The 15,244-nt window shown below is 35.8% G+C and overlaps 1 protein-coding gene across 2 annotated transcripts in view; it reads right to left on the reverse strand.

The window, feature by feature from the left end:
• EPYC (epiphycan) overlaps positions 1 to 6,773 on the reverse strand; it is a 41,482-nt gene extending 34,709 nt beyond the window's left edge. Inside the window, exons 1-2 of one of the 2 annotated variants that reach the window (XM_077111585.1) lie at positions 6,699 to 6,773; positions 4,233 to 4,411 (exon numbers count right to left, since the gene is read on the reverse strand). In XM_077111585.1, coding sequence (XP_076967700.1) covers positions 4,233 to 4,397 — 165 coding nt within the window. In that variant the 5' untranslated portion in view covers positions 4,398 to 4,411; positions 6,699 to 6,773. The remainder of the gene's footprint in view (positions 1 to 4,232; positions 4,412 to 6,698) is intronic. The other variant, XM_077111586.1, reaches the window with a different exon arrangement.
• Between the last annotated feature and the right edge of the window lie 8,471 nt (positions 6,774 to 15,244).

Genomic DNA, 15,244 nt, shown 5'->3' on the forward strand with positions numbered 1-15,244 from the left:
ATTATTTTGAAGTAATGTTAAGCTATTCTTCCTCTTAGTAATTAAATAAAAGAGTAAGTTTCTATAAAGGTTACTTCTAGCTCACATTATTCGCGCATAGGAGAATGTTTTTCTTTCCCTTTTAGGAGTGATGGAACGTCTGGCACGGAATGCCATTAGTACTATTAGCAAGTTAAAAGGACACTTTGCAAAGGATAGGAAAGGGAAGGGAATAATACAATTTTCCATTACCTTGCTGGAAATTATATGACAAGATATCATCCCTGTGGTTATATATTATTACTAAGTGTGTAATCTTAGTCAAGTTACTCAACTGTTCTGTTCTCGGTAGCTTATCTAATAGGAATGTTAATAGTACTTGTGTCATAGTATTCTTGTTAGGAATGCACAAGGTATTATATGTAATATGCCTAGAATATTACCTGATACAATTAAGGAAGAACTCATTAAGGTTATTAATAATAACAATAACAATAATGATAATTTCAGTAAAATTATTAAGATCCAGAGACTCGATATTTTGGTCATATAGCCTATAACCAATTCCTATTCACACCATTAAAGTAAAATGAAAGCTCACTAAAAACTTCAAACCATTCTTTGTTATACAAACAGATTTACCCACTGGGTACTATAGAGTATTATGATGAAATTGCTGGGCCTAAAACCTGCTCTTAATTTAGAATCCATTAGATCCTGGATATTCTAGCTCATCAGTAACTACATAAAACCTGGAATACTATTACTGCTTATAAGTTTCAAAAACAGAAACATTTCAGTGTCCCTTTCCAAACCATTAAGAAGGCAATGAGTAAACTACTATCTGTAAATATCAACTGAGATTAATTGATTTTCTAAGACTGGGGAGTGGGGGTGGTTGGGCTCATTGATTGGCTAAATGGACTGATTCACAAAAACCTACCTTACAGCAGTATAATTCCAGTTTGTTTTTCAGAAAAAAAATTAAGTTGTTACCTGATGCATTAGTTTTCTTTTGCTGCATAACAACTAGCCATTCATTTAACAGCTTAAAATGATACCCATTTCTTAGCTCACAGTTTCTTTGGCTCAGAAATTTGGGGCTAGCATGACTGCTGCTCGCTGGTCGCACAAGGTCAAAATCATGGTGTCAGCCAGGGCTATGTTCTCTTGTGGAGTTCAAAGTCTTTTTCTAAGCTCGCAGGGTTAGGACATAATTCCGTTCCTTATGGCTATGGGGCTGAGGTCTCTGTTTCCTTGCTGACTGTTGGCTTCTCTCAGCCCTTCCAGGTCACCTGCCTTCTTTGCCATGTGGCCCCATTCATCTTCAAAGAAAATAATGGAGAATTTCCCTTGCATTGTCTCTCTTGTGCTTCAAATCTTATCTCTGGCCTCAAAACCTTAATTTAATGGACTCACGAGATTAGGCCAAGCTCACCCAAATAATATCCCTTTTTTAAATTCAACTGTGCCATATAGCACAACCTAATTACAAGTGTGATATTCCAACATAATGCTGAATCTCAAAGAGATAATCTACAAGCTATGTCAAGGGTTTTAAGGATTATTAGCCAAAGTCTAGATCAAAGGATCTTCTACATTGTCCTAAGAAGCCCAGTCTTGTAAATGAAAAGAAACAAGTCAGCATATTTTTCCGAGATATTTTCAATTATCCAAAAGACTTGAATTTTAGAATAGAAGGTTGCCTTTTATAGGATAAAACAGGCAAAATCATATCTTTGGTGTGGAGGATGAAAACTGAAAAACCTATCCTGCCATTCTCCGTGTGCTTTACTCCCCATGATTTTTTTCATCATTGTACCTTGCAAGGGTGTATTAGCGGTATTCAGTTAGAAGTGTCAAATCAGATCAAGAACATCTGGAACAACCAACCTGAACTTATAATGATGAGATAAGGAAGCTCAACAGATGTCACTGAAATCTGTACTCTCAAAGCTACATGCGAAATATTCATGTCAGGAGTAACCATGTTCTAGAATCCATTCATGTTATTAGATTGATCGGCTTTATTTTAGGCCTTCCCATATGGAATTATAGCCTAGTTTCTGTTTGCTTCTTTGAAAAGTAATTCATATTCAGCATATGTTAAGACCAGAGCTAAAGTTCTTTTGAATTTCATTTCTCCTGTCATCTTCTTTACCCTATCAACATTTTTGCTTATTTTTAGTGTATTTATTTTAATTTGTGTGTGGTGAGTGGGTTGGTTGGTTGATGTCACCATCAGACCAAGCTTATCAATATATTTTTATTTATATAAGTTCAAATTTTCAAATATGTTCTTTTATCATTATACTATGTCTATGTCTATAGGTTTATCTATTTACAGACAGGTTTTCTGATGGTGACTTCACCAAAAAGAATTGTTAAATTAGGAATGGTTAATTGTTAGTGACTGCCTGGAACCCTCAATTGTTAAGGATTCTGAGTTTATCTAGGCCAATGAGAAAGAATTCTAGTGAGAATTACAGATTCCTGCATTGGGTAAGGGCTGAGGGTGGGACAGGATGCAATGCTCTGCTTGTTTCCTTACAGCATGATTGTTATTCCAGAATATGCAAATACTGAAGAAAGGTTATATACTAATCATCTTTATTTAGATATGTTTATTAGCTCAAATTTCTTGAAGGCAGGAACACCTTCAGAACCTTTTGAGAATGCCCAGGGCTTCCTGGCAGGGAAGAGGATCTGGCTGTAAGGAATGGGTTAAAAAAGCTCTGCAGATAAAGCTCTTCTGCCACACAATTTTGCCTAGGGCAGCTCTGGTCTGGAAAGGTATTCCCTTTCTTGCATTTGGCTTTCTCCAGGGAGTAAATGGAACCCTAGAATTCACTCCCCAATTCTATTCAAAATGGAGGATGCACTTAAGGTAATCACCAAACCTTTCTGATCCTATGAAATTATTTTTTTGGAAGAATGACATACTAAATTTGAACTAAGATATTTAATTTGGTAAATAGGCATTGGGTTTCTTCTGTTTATGAAAGATGGAAAAGGAGGAAAGCAGATGAGTTAAACACTGGAAAATGTTCCCCTTATAATCTACACTGATGCCTGAAGTTGAAGTCATAGACGCTACCTGGAGAAAGATTGTGTTAATGATAAAAAATTCTCAACCCTTAACCAAATAGAAACCATGCAGTAAAATGAGTCAAACAGGGATGATTAATAAAGACTTCTTAAATAGAGTCACAACCAAATATGAAGAAGAAAAGCAATTTTCTCTGGAGACTAAAACTTCACTAAAAAAGTGCAAAAGGGAGGAGTTTGGGAGTGAGAGGGCAACAGGGTGAGGGCAAAGAGAAAAAGAAAGGCAAATGGGAGAGGGAGGGAGGAGATTGGTGAAAACGCTAGTGAAAATCTCATGCTTGTATTTAATTAGTCAACCTAATATTGAAAATATTTACTATCTGATTAAGAAAGATATATGTAAGTTCCATACAATTGAAATGCATGCTTTTACCTAAATATTTCAAATTTCATATTTTTGGTTATCAAAAGTAGTTGTTTTATGAAGATTTACATTGGAAAAACTGTGCACAAAATATGTTATGGTTCTATACAAGTGATGTAATTTCCCCTTTGGTTTTTTTATACTTAATTAGCTTTTGTCAGTGTTGGACATTAATTACACTCTAGTATTTCAAGGTCCGTTTGTTTTATGATTTAGGAAAATTAGTCTGTATCCTTTGGTTATGTAAAATCCTAGCATTTAATTATCAACATGTCATATCAGATTTGCATAATGGGCTGTGACCTTGCCAATGCCCATGGTATTGCTGGAGAGATAATCATACATTTAGGGAAGCACATTCACTCTTGGGGCGCAGTGGCATTCTAATCATTGTCCTTTATCTGCAATATTTTTATTTTCTCCTAATTTAGTTTAATCTCACATATTTCTCCTTTACCTCAAACCTTCCTCATCATTGCATATTTTTTAACTCTTCCTTTCCTCATTGATAACTTCTTCCTCCAACTTTTCTGTGTTCTAAGTTGGCAGAAACACATTTATTGTTTTTGTGTGGAGGAAATTTAGGTGAAGTATCAGAAAGCAGAGGCTGTTGCAATGTTCATTTCCAACAGACTGAACATACATTGGAGAAAAGGTCAATATGAAATGATTAAGATGGGACCTCTCTATTTTTAGATATTCCAAAAAGTACATGGCGAGAACAAACTCACATCATCCCCCATCCAATGCCTTTAAAAGTAGAGTGAGAGGGATGAATTACCTCAGCTTGGTCAAAAGGCATGCTCTCATAGTTGTATGAATTATCCAGGTCTTCCAAGGAGGCATCGTAGTTTTCCGAGGCATAGTTGATGGATCTCAAAGTGGGAGCAGATACAGCAGCCTCAAAAATGACAATTCCCAGGACAAGTCTTGCTAAGGCTTTCATTTTTCCAAGTTTTCCTAATGATGCAATTTTAAAATGCATACGTGTTTAATTGATAGTAGTTTATGAATAGCTTGCACTAAATGGGAATGATAAATCAATGTCAACACTAAGTTACTCAAGTTGGTAGGTTTCTTTTTCATGGATAATTTATTAACATAACATGACATCATATAGTTTCTGAGGTCCTGTTGACAAGAGATGTTGAAATTAATCCACAAACCTATTCACATTTTTATGCAAAGATAGTAAGATTGGCTGCATTTTATAGAGAAAAATGGAGAAAGAGTGTGGTGTGCTTATTCACAAAAGCCTTTCCAGTACCTAAGTGTTTTACTGTTTAATGAGGATTTAAGTTCTATTTGATCCTTTTCTCACTCTAGGAGATAGGGCTGATGCTGCTGATGACGATTATTACAACAGTCAAACCACTTTAAGGAGCAGACTGAGACAGAATTGACTAAGGATACAACTCAGAGTTATAAAGGTTTCTAGTGAATTCAAGTGCAGGACTTTTTCCAGAACAAAATAATGAAGTGGTTTTTTTTTTCTCCTGTTACTTCTTTGTGCCTATAGGTTTCATCAATATATACATAATTTAATGTATTTCATGCAATATTTTTGAAAGTTTTCTTAACTAAGCCGAGCAAAATTTCTTTAAAATTTACTTCTTAAAGTTTTATTTCAGTTTTAACAGCTCAATAAGAATACATTTTCAAAAGGCAAGGATTTCTTAGAGAAGGATTTGCACACTCAAGGGATTAGAACAGTCTCTCGCTTTATAATTAGTTATAGGCATGTTTTTTTTTTTACATTATATTATCATATTTTTGGGGGGGGTTAAGTCAAGATCTAATAACTTTATCTTAAATTTGTGTGTACTCCTTTGCACATAATTGATTTAGAAAAAAATTCAAGTTTAATTTCAAACATTTAAATTGGTTCTATCAAAACTGATACCCAGTGGTTATTTATTGAGCATTTATAATTTATAAACAAATTTATAAATATTGTAAAAATTTTTATCAGGCATGTCCAATTTTAAAAGGTTTTATATTTTGAATACACTTTTTGGGTTTACTTTAAGAACAGGGAGTGTGGTGTATGGACCTATGCAAACATATAAAAAAAGGAATTCATGATAAATATTTCCTTTAACCTCTAATGCACTGGCAGACACACTGACCTTCAGTTATTTGAAAGTAAGTCTTTATGAAGCAGTTTGTTTTTAAATGAAGCAGTTTTAAGCAGAAGGATATGACATTCCTCTGAGAATAAGAAGTGCAATACAAGGAGCTCCTGTTTATCCCCTCCTGTGCTTTCTCCAAATAAACTTTTTATTCACATTGAATAAACTAAGTCTCTATTTCACTTGCCTTTCCAGGTCTTTGTAGGATTGCAGATTTGGAACTGTTCTAGGCAATTACCAGTGAAGTCCTACTTTAATAAAGCAGTATTATTTGCAAATCTTCCAGGAACCAGTCTCCCATATTCAAATGGGAAATAATGAGTGGCCACCACTAAACTTAAAAAAAATTTTCCTTGTCCATTTCTGGTAAGTTTTATCTTTCAAAGAAATTATGCACTTGTTGATACTTTTTCTCACTTCATACTCAATATTTGATTATAATGGCTACCTATCAGGTTTTGCTTGAACTTTGCATATCTCTTAATGTTACTAGCAATAAGGTGGTCTGTGAACCTTAGAAGGTGGAGGGCATTTATTTATGTTTAGTTAAAAAATTATGTTCTTTCCTTCCTTCAATTATGTGAATAGTTAATGTAGTTTATTTATCGAAACTTTGAATTTGTTGTTCTCCTTTATATCATCTAATGATATTTTTAAATGTATAGCTCATATAAAACTTTAAAGTAAATAGCTTAAAAATACATGCCATATGATCATCAAAATATTTTTAAACATCTAAAATCTCACCATTTGATCCCTTTGCATAATATTTTAATCAATATAAATCAGTAGTGCTTCTCTATATTGGAAAGGATGTGGTTTGGGTCAGTGCACTTGATTTAGGGCATATATTGGAAACTACTAGAATTTTATTGGCATCTATCGTGACTGTTAAGATCAACTGTTCTGCTCTGTGTTATTAATTCCTAAGCTACTTCAGGATTTTGGATTTTCCAAGAATAATATAAATATAAACTCAATAGCAAAATTAAACCAAGTCCATTGAATCAAAGTTTGCTATGAAAGATTAAAGCAAGTTGGATTATTTTTTAAAGGTTGTTATAACAGGAAAAAAATACCTCTAACCAAAGAAGAAAACAAGTGTAAAAACTTACCTTTGGCTCCTACTTGGTGAAATGGCACGAAGTGACTGAGGCTGCAGAGCCAGTGGTATTTGACCCTGACCAATGAATGTGAATTCTGGGTCTGTGGGAGGTGGAATTTATAACACTCAATTTTCTGTTTGGGAAAGTTAATCTTGAGAAATGCTTCTCAGTCTTTAAAAACCCCAAATTATTTTATAGTCACCCAGGCTAATCAGTAGAATCCAAATAAAATATTAGATAAAGCTCTTTAATTTTTTAAATGGAAATACTTGGTTTTAACATATCTAATTCATAACAAATTCACCAACTAAGGGGAAAAGTTAATGTATATAGTGATACTCTGGTTGGATATTTCAAAAAAGTTCCTATAAAAAATAATTTTCCCGGACCTTGAATGTCTTGAACTGCTTTCTTCACTTTTTGCTAGTGTTAACTGAAGTTTAGTAAACGTTATTATATATATATATATATAATAGCCTTAGCTATTTGATGTTGGATAAGCAAAAAATGATAATCAAACTATTTTGATAATTTGGTATACTTTGATAGCAATGAAACAATAAACCTTTTGCAAAAAGCCTACAAAAAATTATGTTTAAAAATAATGCAAAATATGATCTGCGTGTTTTGAAAGAAAGGCTTTTTATTCTCTCTCTTATCTTTCAGAGCCAAACAAATCAAATTACACACACACACACAAATTGTCCAGAATACAAGATTTTTTTCAGGTTCTTAGTTCTTACATGGCTTCTTAAATTGAGTTTTATTACAGGTATGGAGAGAATCTATACAGGTATTTAGTTTCTAGACCTCAATTTTATACTGTGAAAGTTCTAAAGAAAGATGAATCCTGCATAAGAAGTATTCTGGTATGCCTTAAATGAATCTAGGAAAATGGGTCTCACTATACATCAGGGGTCGTTCTTCTTTCTTCCATGACTAGAAGTGAATAGCTATATTGAATTTTCAAAGCAGACTTAGTCCTGTGCAAATTGATCAAGGAGGAGAAGGTCTGCTCAAGATTCCCTTGTTTCCTCTTCTGTTCCCTTCTCATCTTTTCTCTGGCCAAACCTCTGTCTATCTATTTAGGGTACTCTGATTCATCATCCCCAATATCCAAACCTGCTTCCCAATGCTTTGTTCTCATTGTGCATTATTTTTCTTGGGACCAGTTTTTTTTGGGGGGGAAACAAGCAGAGATCTTGGATGTGAAAATTAACTTTGGGGGGGGGGGGGGTTGCATGGGCAGGCACCAGGAAGCAAACCCAGGTCTCCGGTGTGGCAGGCGAGAACTCCACCTTCTGAGCCACCGGGGTCCACCCTGTGACAATGAATTTTAAGTTTGTTTTGCCTAGTTGTACGAGCAAACACTGGCATAGCTCTTCCTGTGGAGGTATTTTGAAGATAAGATTAGGCCTACAATCAGTTGACTTTAAGTCAAGGAAATTGTTCTTCATAATGGGAGTGGGCCTCATCCAATCAGTTGGAAGCCTTAAAAACAAAGCACTTAGGGTTACACATGGAAGATGAAATTCTGCCTCAAGATTGTACCCTCTGTTCTCTGTGTTTCCAGTCTTTGGGTCTCCCATTTGTATTTCAGACTCAAATTTCAACATCACTTTTATCAGAATTTCCCTGCTATATGGAGTACAGATTTTCTAGTCCCCACAATAATATGAGCTAATTCCTTAAAATAAATTACTTTTTGTATACATGTGTGTGTGTGTGTGTGTACACACATTTGTATGTGTGTGTATATATATATGTGTGTGTGTGTATATATATATATATATATACATTTTGTTCTTGCTTATTCTGTTTTTCTGGAGAATTTTGGTAGACTGATACACTGGTTGGTTAGGGTATAAAGTCTGCCAAGATGTCTCAAAATGGAGAGGCAGCTTTCAGAAGCATCTTTAGAAAAAGGACTGGATCTGAGGTCCTAGGCTGGGTTTGCTTAGCAGAAATGTCCCACACAGTTTGTGGAGTGACTTCATATAATATTGTTGATTCTCTCAATACATCTCTGAAGCAGAACGATTATCACTATTCACAGGTGGGAAAACTGAGACTCGGAGGTTATCAGATGTCACATGTGACACAAAGAAAGAGAGACTTGGTCAGGTCTCCTGATGTCATGAGACCCATCTGAAGAATATGAGTGGGCATAAAAGACAGTAGTCATAGTTCCCTCAGGTTATATCAAGATTTGTTTACCTGGTTGCTAGTTTTAGCCTCTCTTGGGTGATTTAGAATAAAAATCAGCACTCTTCCTCTTTCTCTTCCTGTGGTATTTAATCCAGTACTCTGCACATATGTCAGGTAATACAGAGATGGGATCTAGTCCTTTGTTTGAAAGAGGGCTCTGTCCACATTTAGAAAATCCTGCTTCCAGAAATAATGCTAATAGTCTATCCTTTCATCAACTGTTGGTGTTTAAATGATGGCTTGAAACACAATCTACTAATGCTGTTAAAGTTCAATTTTCATGATAGTTTAAGAACCAAATTGTCTTAGTGTAGGACTGACTGAAAGCACACATTGTCATTTCTGAACCATCTCTTTTTCTAAATAAATAAACCTTTTACCTTTTCTTATACAAATGGACAACTTCTCAAGTACATTTCTCTTGGTCTTATTTGGACTGTCTCCAATATTTCAAAATCCATTTTGAACTGTGAGAGCTCAAATTTGTAACAGTTTCATAAGGACCTAATCTCCACTGAACAGAGAGGAAGGATTTATTACCAGTTCTAGCCTCTCTTATCCTTGGAAAATATCTTCTAGTCACATAATAATTTTCTTTAATAGGGTCCAAGTTTGGTTATCAGAAACTTTCAGGGGATACGTTATGACTAGTTGTGTTGCCTAATAACTGAAGCTTTATCCCTTTAAGCTCTGCAACATTTAACAAATCCTTTAGGCTAAAACTCTACAAAAAGTAATTAAATATCATCCTGCTTGCTTCAATAGAATTAATTTTAAATAAAATATGGTCTTCTTTTAATGATTGCCTTCTCTCTTTTCCACAGCTGGGATGAGCAGAGAGCAGCCATCACTCTGAGGACAGCCCATTGCTGCCCCCCATCTCTCCTAACCCTTTTCCACACCCCGAAATGACTACATCAGTGAGAGCTGCAGGAGGAGGCACATATATCACCCACTGATTATAAAAACTAAAACCATCCCCTCAACTGAGTAGTCATCTTCCTAAAAATACTGTTAGTATGAATCCCATATTGCTTCATAAATCCTAGGTCTTCCAGTATGACCAGAAACTCATGTTTACTAGGCTTCCTGTAGCCCCCAATTTTACCCAAACCTCTCCTTCATGACTCTTTTAAGTCTAATCTCCAATCCGCAAACTCACCGTTATCCTCAGTTTCTTTTGGAAAATTTTCCATTACTTCCTTTACCTTAAAAGAAACTGGCTGGCTCCTGACAAAGATTTTCCAATACAATCCTTTAATGTTGAGAGGAGCAGTTTTTTTCCACTTCATCAAATAATTGAAGAATGGAGGTGGTCCTTCTTGTTTAATATTTTCTCTTCTAAATGAGTTCTTCTCTTTCCTCTTTCAAAAACTTCATCCATCCCAAAACTCATGACCTGTAACACCTTCTACTGATTTCCTTGTCAAGCCCTCACATGATTGATGGCTTTCATTCCTGGATACTCAGTCTTCCAGTCATCACTTGCAATGAAGTCAACATCCACGCGCATGACCCATCCATCAGTGTGACCTGGCAGTGCTTTATCTTTTCACGTATAGAAAAGTTTGCACATTTCCACCCAACCACCATCATCATTGTCATATTCTTCAGCTTGTCACCATCAGTAATTACATGACCCCACTAGCTCCATCTTTGTAATTATTTTTCTTTTGTCTCATGAGAATTTCAGTTGATAGGCCCCATCATTTTGTTTGTTTGTTTGTTTTCACTAGCCTTTATAGCTCATCTTATCTTTACTTCTTTTCCTACTTTTAGATTCTGTGGACCATTATCATAATTGTCTCTTTCAACTACATTCTATTCTCTCTTCTTTATCTTTCTAACATTCTAATCTGTGAAAACTACAAATTAGGTTGAGTAAAATTCCCCCTTCTTTCCTTTACTTTTTTTTTGTTGAGGCAGTGATTGCTTGAATTATACCAATAAACAATACAATGAATGAACCATTAGTCTAAATATTCAATTTGATCCTACTGGACTGAGGATACAGCAGCCCCAGCTTCATTTCCTGGATAAGAATACAGTCATCAAGGGCCACAGATAAGGGGATAAACACAGAAGCAAGTTAGTTGATTGTAAATTGGCTGTTAGAAGTGGAGACTAGAGGTAGGGACTGTGGTGGGTCATTACCTAGTGCCAGCCCCAACCTATATCTCAGCTGTTTCTCCACAAAGTGGCTAGGCAATGCTAATAGTAGGGCTGTATATCCCAAGACACCAGATTCTGCAATACAGGTGTTTGGGTGGAAGGAAGTAAAATAGTAATCTTTGGTGTTCTTTAAGGCACATAAAAGGAATCCCCTATTCTTAAGCATCTTGAAAATTACACAAGAAGAAAATTTAATCATTTTAATGCTTAAAGGTAAATTTTAACCCTATCCTGCAGATCTGTTATGTTTCTGTTGTTAATTCACTTTCTAACACTTTAAAATGACTATTTTATAGCATGTCTTCTGTCCTCAAACCTACCATATTCTTTTTCTTTCTTTCTTTTATTTTTTTCATGGGCAGGCACTGGGAATTGAACACAAGTCTTGGGCATGGCAGGTGAGAATTCTGCCTGCTGAGCCACTATGGCCTGCCCTGTATTCTTTTTGACCCCAAAGAAAAGGCAGAAGTCATCAGAGCAAAACTCAGCTTTCCACCCTCAAATCCCCCTTCACTTATATGCATCTTCTTTGCCCTCCCTTCTGTGATAGAATAAGAGTTTAAAAGTAAATTTCCTAAAGTATGCCTGGGTTAGAGTATATGAGGCCCCTTTCTGTGCTGGTTTGAAAGTGTTGTGTACTCCAGAAAAGCCATGTCCTTTAATCCACATCCTTTAATCAATATTGTAGGGCAGAAAATTTGATTGGATTGCTTCCATGGAGATGTGACATCCCCAACTGTGGGTGAGACATTTTGATTAGATTACTTCCATGGAGATGTGACACATTGAATTGTGGGTGTGGCCTTTTGCTAGATGGAGATGTGACTCCACCCATTCAAGGTGGGTCTTGATTAGTTAAATGGAGTCCTTTAAAGGGGAAACATTTTGGAGTTGCTTGAGACCTGAAACAGAAAGATAGATATTTGGAGATGCAAAAAGAAAATGTCTCCTGGGAAGCTGTTTGAAACCAGAAGCCAAATGACCAGCAGTTGTTAGCCATGTGCTTTCCCAGCTGACAGCAGTGTTTGGGTGCCTCCAGCTTTCTTGAGTCAAAGTATCTTTTTCTGATGCCTTAGTTTGGGCATTTTTATGGCCCTAGAACTATAAACGTGTAACTAAATAAATTCCCTTTATATCAGCCAGCCCATTTCTGGTACATTGCATTCTGGCAGCACTTAACAAGCTAATACACCTTCTCAAGGTCCATGTTTCTTCCACTGTCTCCTCCAGCTCAATATCTCACTTTTTCCTAGATCATTTCCATGTGCTCTGGGCACCAAGCTAGGCAGTCATTCTATATAACTTAAGTGAACCAAATGAAAGTCAATAGAAAATGGTGACCCTGCAGCAACTTAGAGAGTACATGCTAAGTCTACAGAAATTCAGAATAAACTTATTTTAAAACATTGAGTCCAAATATTCATCTTTAGACTTGATTCATCCCACAAGTCTTCTAAGTTTTGTTTCTGCTAGAGATTCCCCATTTTTTTAAGAAAATAGCTCTTGAATTCCACCTCATCACTCTACTACTGTTTTTTTCTCTGTCCCTTGTCACAAAATATTTTCTTAATCAAATAGTATACATCAGCTATTTCCTCTTCCTCTGTTCTAATTCATTGTTTATTCCATGCAATTTGGACTTTATATGGGAATTTGTTGCCTTTGTCTTAATTGATGTCCCAGAAACCTATCTAGACTTACAGATATGATTTTTCTTCTAATTTATTAGCTATGCCTTCTCAGTTTCTTTTTTTTCCCCTTCTTTCTCTTCCCGGCCTCTAAATTTTGGAGAGCCTCAGGTTTTAGTCTTATGATTCTTTTCTCTGTTTTCTTTACTCCTTAAGTGATCTTATCTGTTTCCATATTATAATTTTAACAAAAACAATAACTAATATTTTAAATACTTACTATAAGATTGACATGGTTTATTATTCTCATTTATAGAAAATAAAACTAAGGTCCAGGGAGGTTAAGTGACTTTTATTGTTGTCACACAACTAGAGAGAGACACATGCCAAAATCAGAAGTTGAGGACAACTTTCAGCAGAAACCGCATTTTTAACCATAACACCAAACTGACACATTTATGTTCAAATCTTCCAACTTTGCATCTCCAGTTCTGACATTGTGTTCTGAGCTACAGGTTCTTATATGCTATTGACTACTTAGAACTTTGTATCTTCACTTTAATGTCTAATTTGAAGCTCACAATCTTACCAAAATAGTAGCTTATAAACTCAACCTAGGTCTCTCTCTCTCTGCATTTTATTAAGTGCCACTATGTTCCTAGCTGTCTTCAGCCCCAAACCTTAGAATTACCCTTGATATCTGTCTTTTCCATAACACCCTAACACCCACTCCCCATATTATCTATCAGTAGGTGTCATTCTATTTCAAATGTGTCTCAGTTGATCATCTCATACGTAGACTACAAAAATAACGCACTACTGATTTTCCCTACTTCCACTTTCGTGTTTCTATCTTCACTCGCCAAACACCAGCAAGAGAAGTCATTTACAATGTATATACTGCATGTATTTATTGTAAATTTAATGTAAATGTATTACATTTACAATGTAAATACATGCAGTTCCATATATTTTGTCAATGTTGAAAACACTCAGTAGCTTGCAGAAATGCAAGTACATTTCTCTTTGAATAAGATTAAAATTCCTAAACCATTACTCAAAAGTTCTCCATCTGCTAGATCCTGTTTTTTTCCCAAGCTTATATCAAGCCTCTCACTATCATTCTCCTACAGTCATAAAGGTTACCTCTCTGTTCTTGAATCATGCCAAACCTCTGTTCACTTAATACTTACTCTCCAATTTTTAGAATGTTTGAATCACTTTTGAAACTGTTCAAGTTTCAGCATAAATACCACCTCAAAGAGACTTTCCCTGACTCCCACTCTCAAAGTAATCACTCTTTTCTCCCATTACACTCTAATCCTTCACCTCTTTTGTTTCTTCTTAGCACTTTCCTAAATCCATTATTGTAATTTGTTTTCTTATATATTATATGCGTCTCACAGTGAATATAAAATCCATTATGCAGGACCTTTATTGTTCATACTCATATTTATGTGTATAAATAAGTCCTTGGCCCATAATTGCTGTTCAGTATTTTTTAAAAGAATGAACCAATCAATGGTGGACTGAATGAATTAATAAATTAATATTTAATAAACTCCTTTGACTTGCTTATGCTACTCTAAAAAATATGAGATCAGTTTCGTTCAAGCTAACTGGTTCTTGACTAACATGATCAATGAGTTCTTTGTAGATTTTTTAAATCACTTTTTTCCATCCTAGCTATTTGCCAAGCTGTCAGCTGATTCTTTTCAAGCTGTTGTATGTATACCTCTTGCAGCAAGGCCTTATGCTGCTTAGACTTTCCTGAGGCATTTGATGAGAATCCAATAGAGTTTCTTTACAATTAAGACTTCTTCTGACTGGAGTATAGAAAACTAAACTCAGAAAAGAAAAAGGGAATTTGTTAGCCCAAGTAACTAAAAGTGCTAGTTTCCTCTGTTTCCAGGGACTCTCCTTTTGGTACACATTATTCTCAGATGAACTTCCAAACAGAAGAGATGGGCACAATGGTTCCATATTGTACATATTTTTAGCCGAAGATCCAGAGAGGAAGATGGGAACCTTTGTTGTAGGAACCTAAGAATACAATTCTCTTTGCATCATTGGTGCTGATCAAACAACACACTCACCATTAAACACAGAAAATGAGGGCTCCACTCCAGTCATTATGGCTCCATTCCCCTACAGAACAAGAAATAAGAACTGGCAGAAATAACTTTTCAAAGGTTCCAGAAAAACAATTAAAAGATTGCAGCACCAGTGTGAGTGCCAAATCAAGAAAAAGACTGCTGAAAAGTGATAGGATTGCCTGGTGCCCTGGCTGGCCCTTACCCCATCCCCCTCATGGGCTTGGCATGGAGCTGGCCATGGAGCTCCTAGTGTGGGTCCCTGGTCCCAGTTTGGGAACACAGTAATCTTTAGGCACACACTGGGAGCATTGTATTTCCAGCCCAGTCTGGTGATGGATGAGGGATTTGCTGTCCTAGAACCTGCCCTATGTTTAAAAGGTGGCTATGAGCTCTCCTACAGGACATCATGTGAGAACAGTCAAGTTGTGATGTCTAGGACAAAGGATTGCTG

The sequence above is a fragment of the Tamandua tetradactyla genome, chromosome 7 (assembly GCF_023851605.1).
Source record: "Tamandua tetradactyla isolate mTamTet1 chromosome 7, mTamTet1.pri, whole genome shotgun sequence".
NCBI lineage: Eukaryota > Metazoa > Chordata > Mammalia > Pilosa > Myrmecophagidae > Tamandua > Tamandua tetradactyla.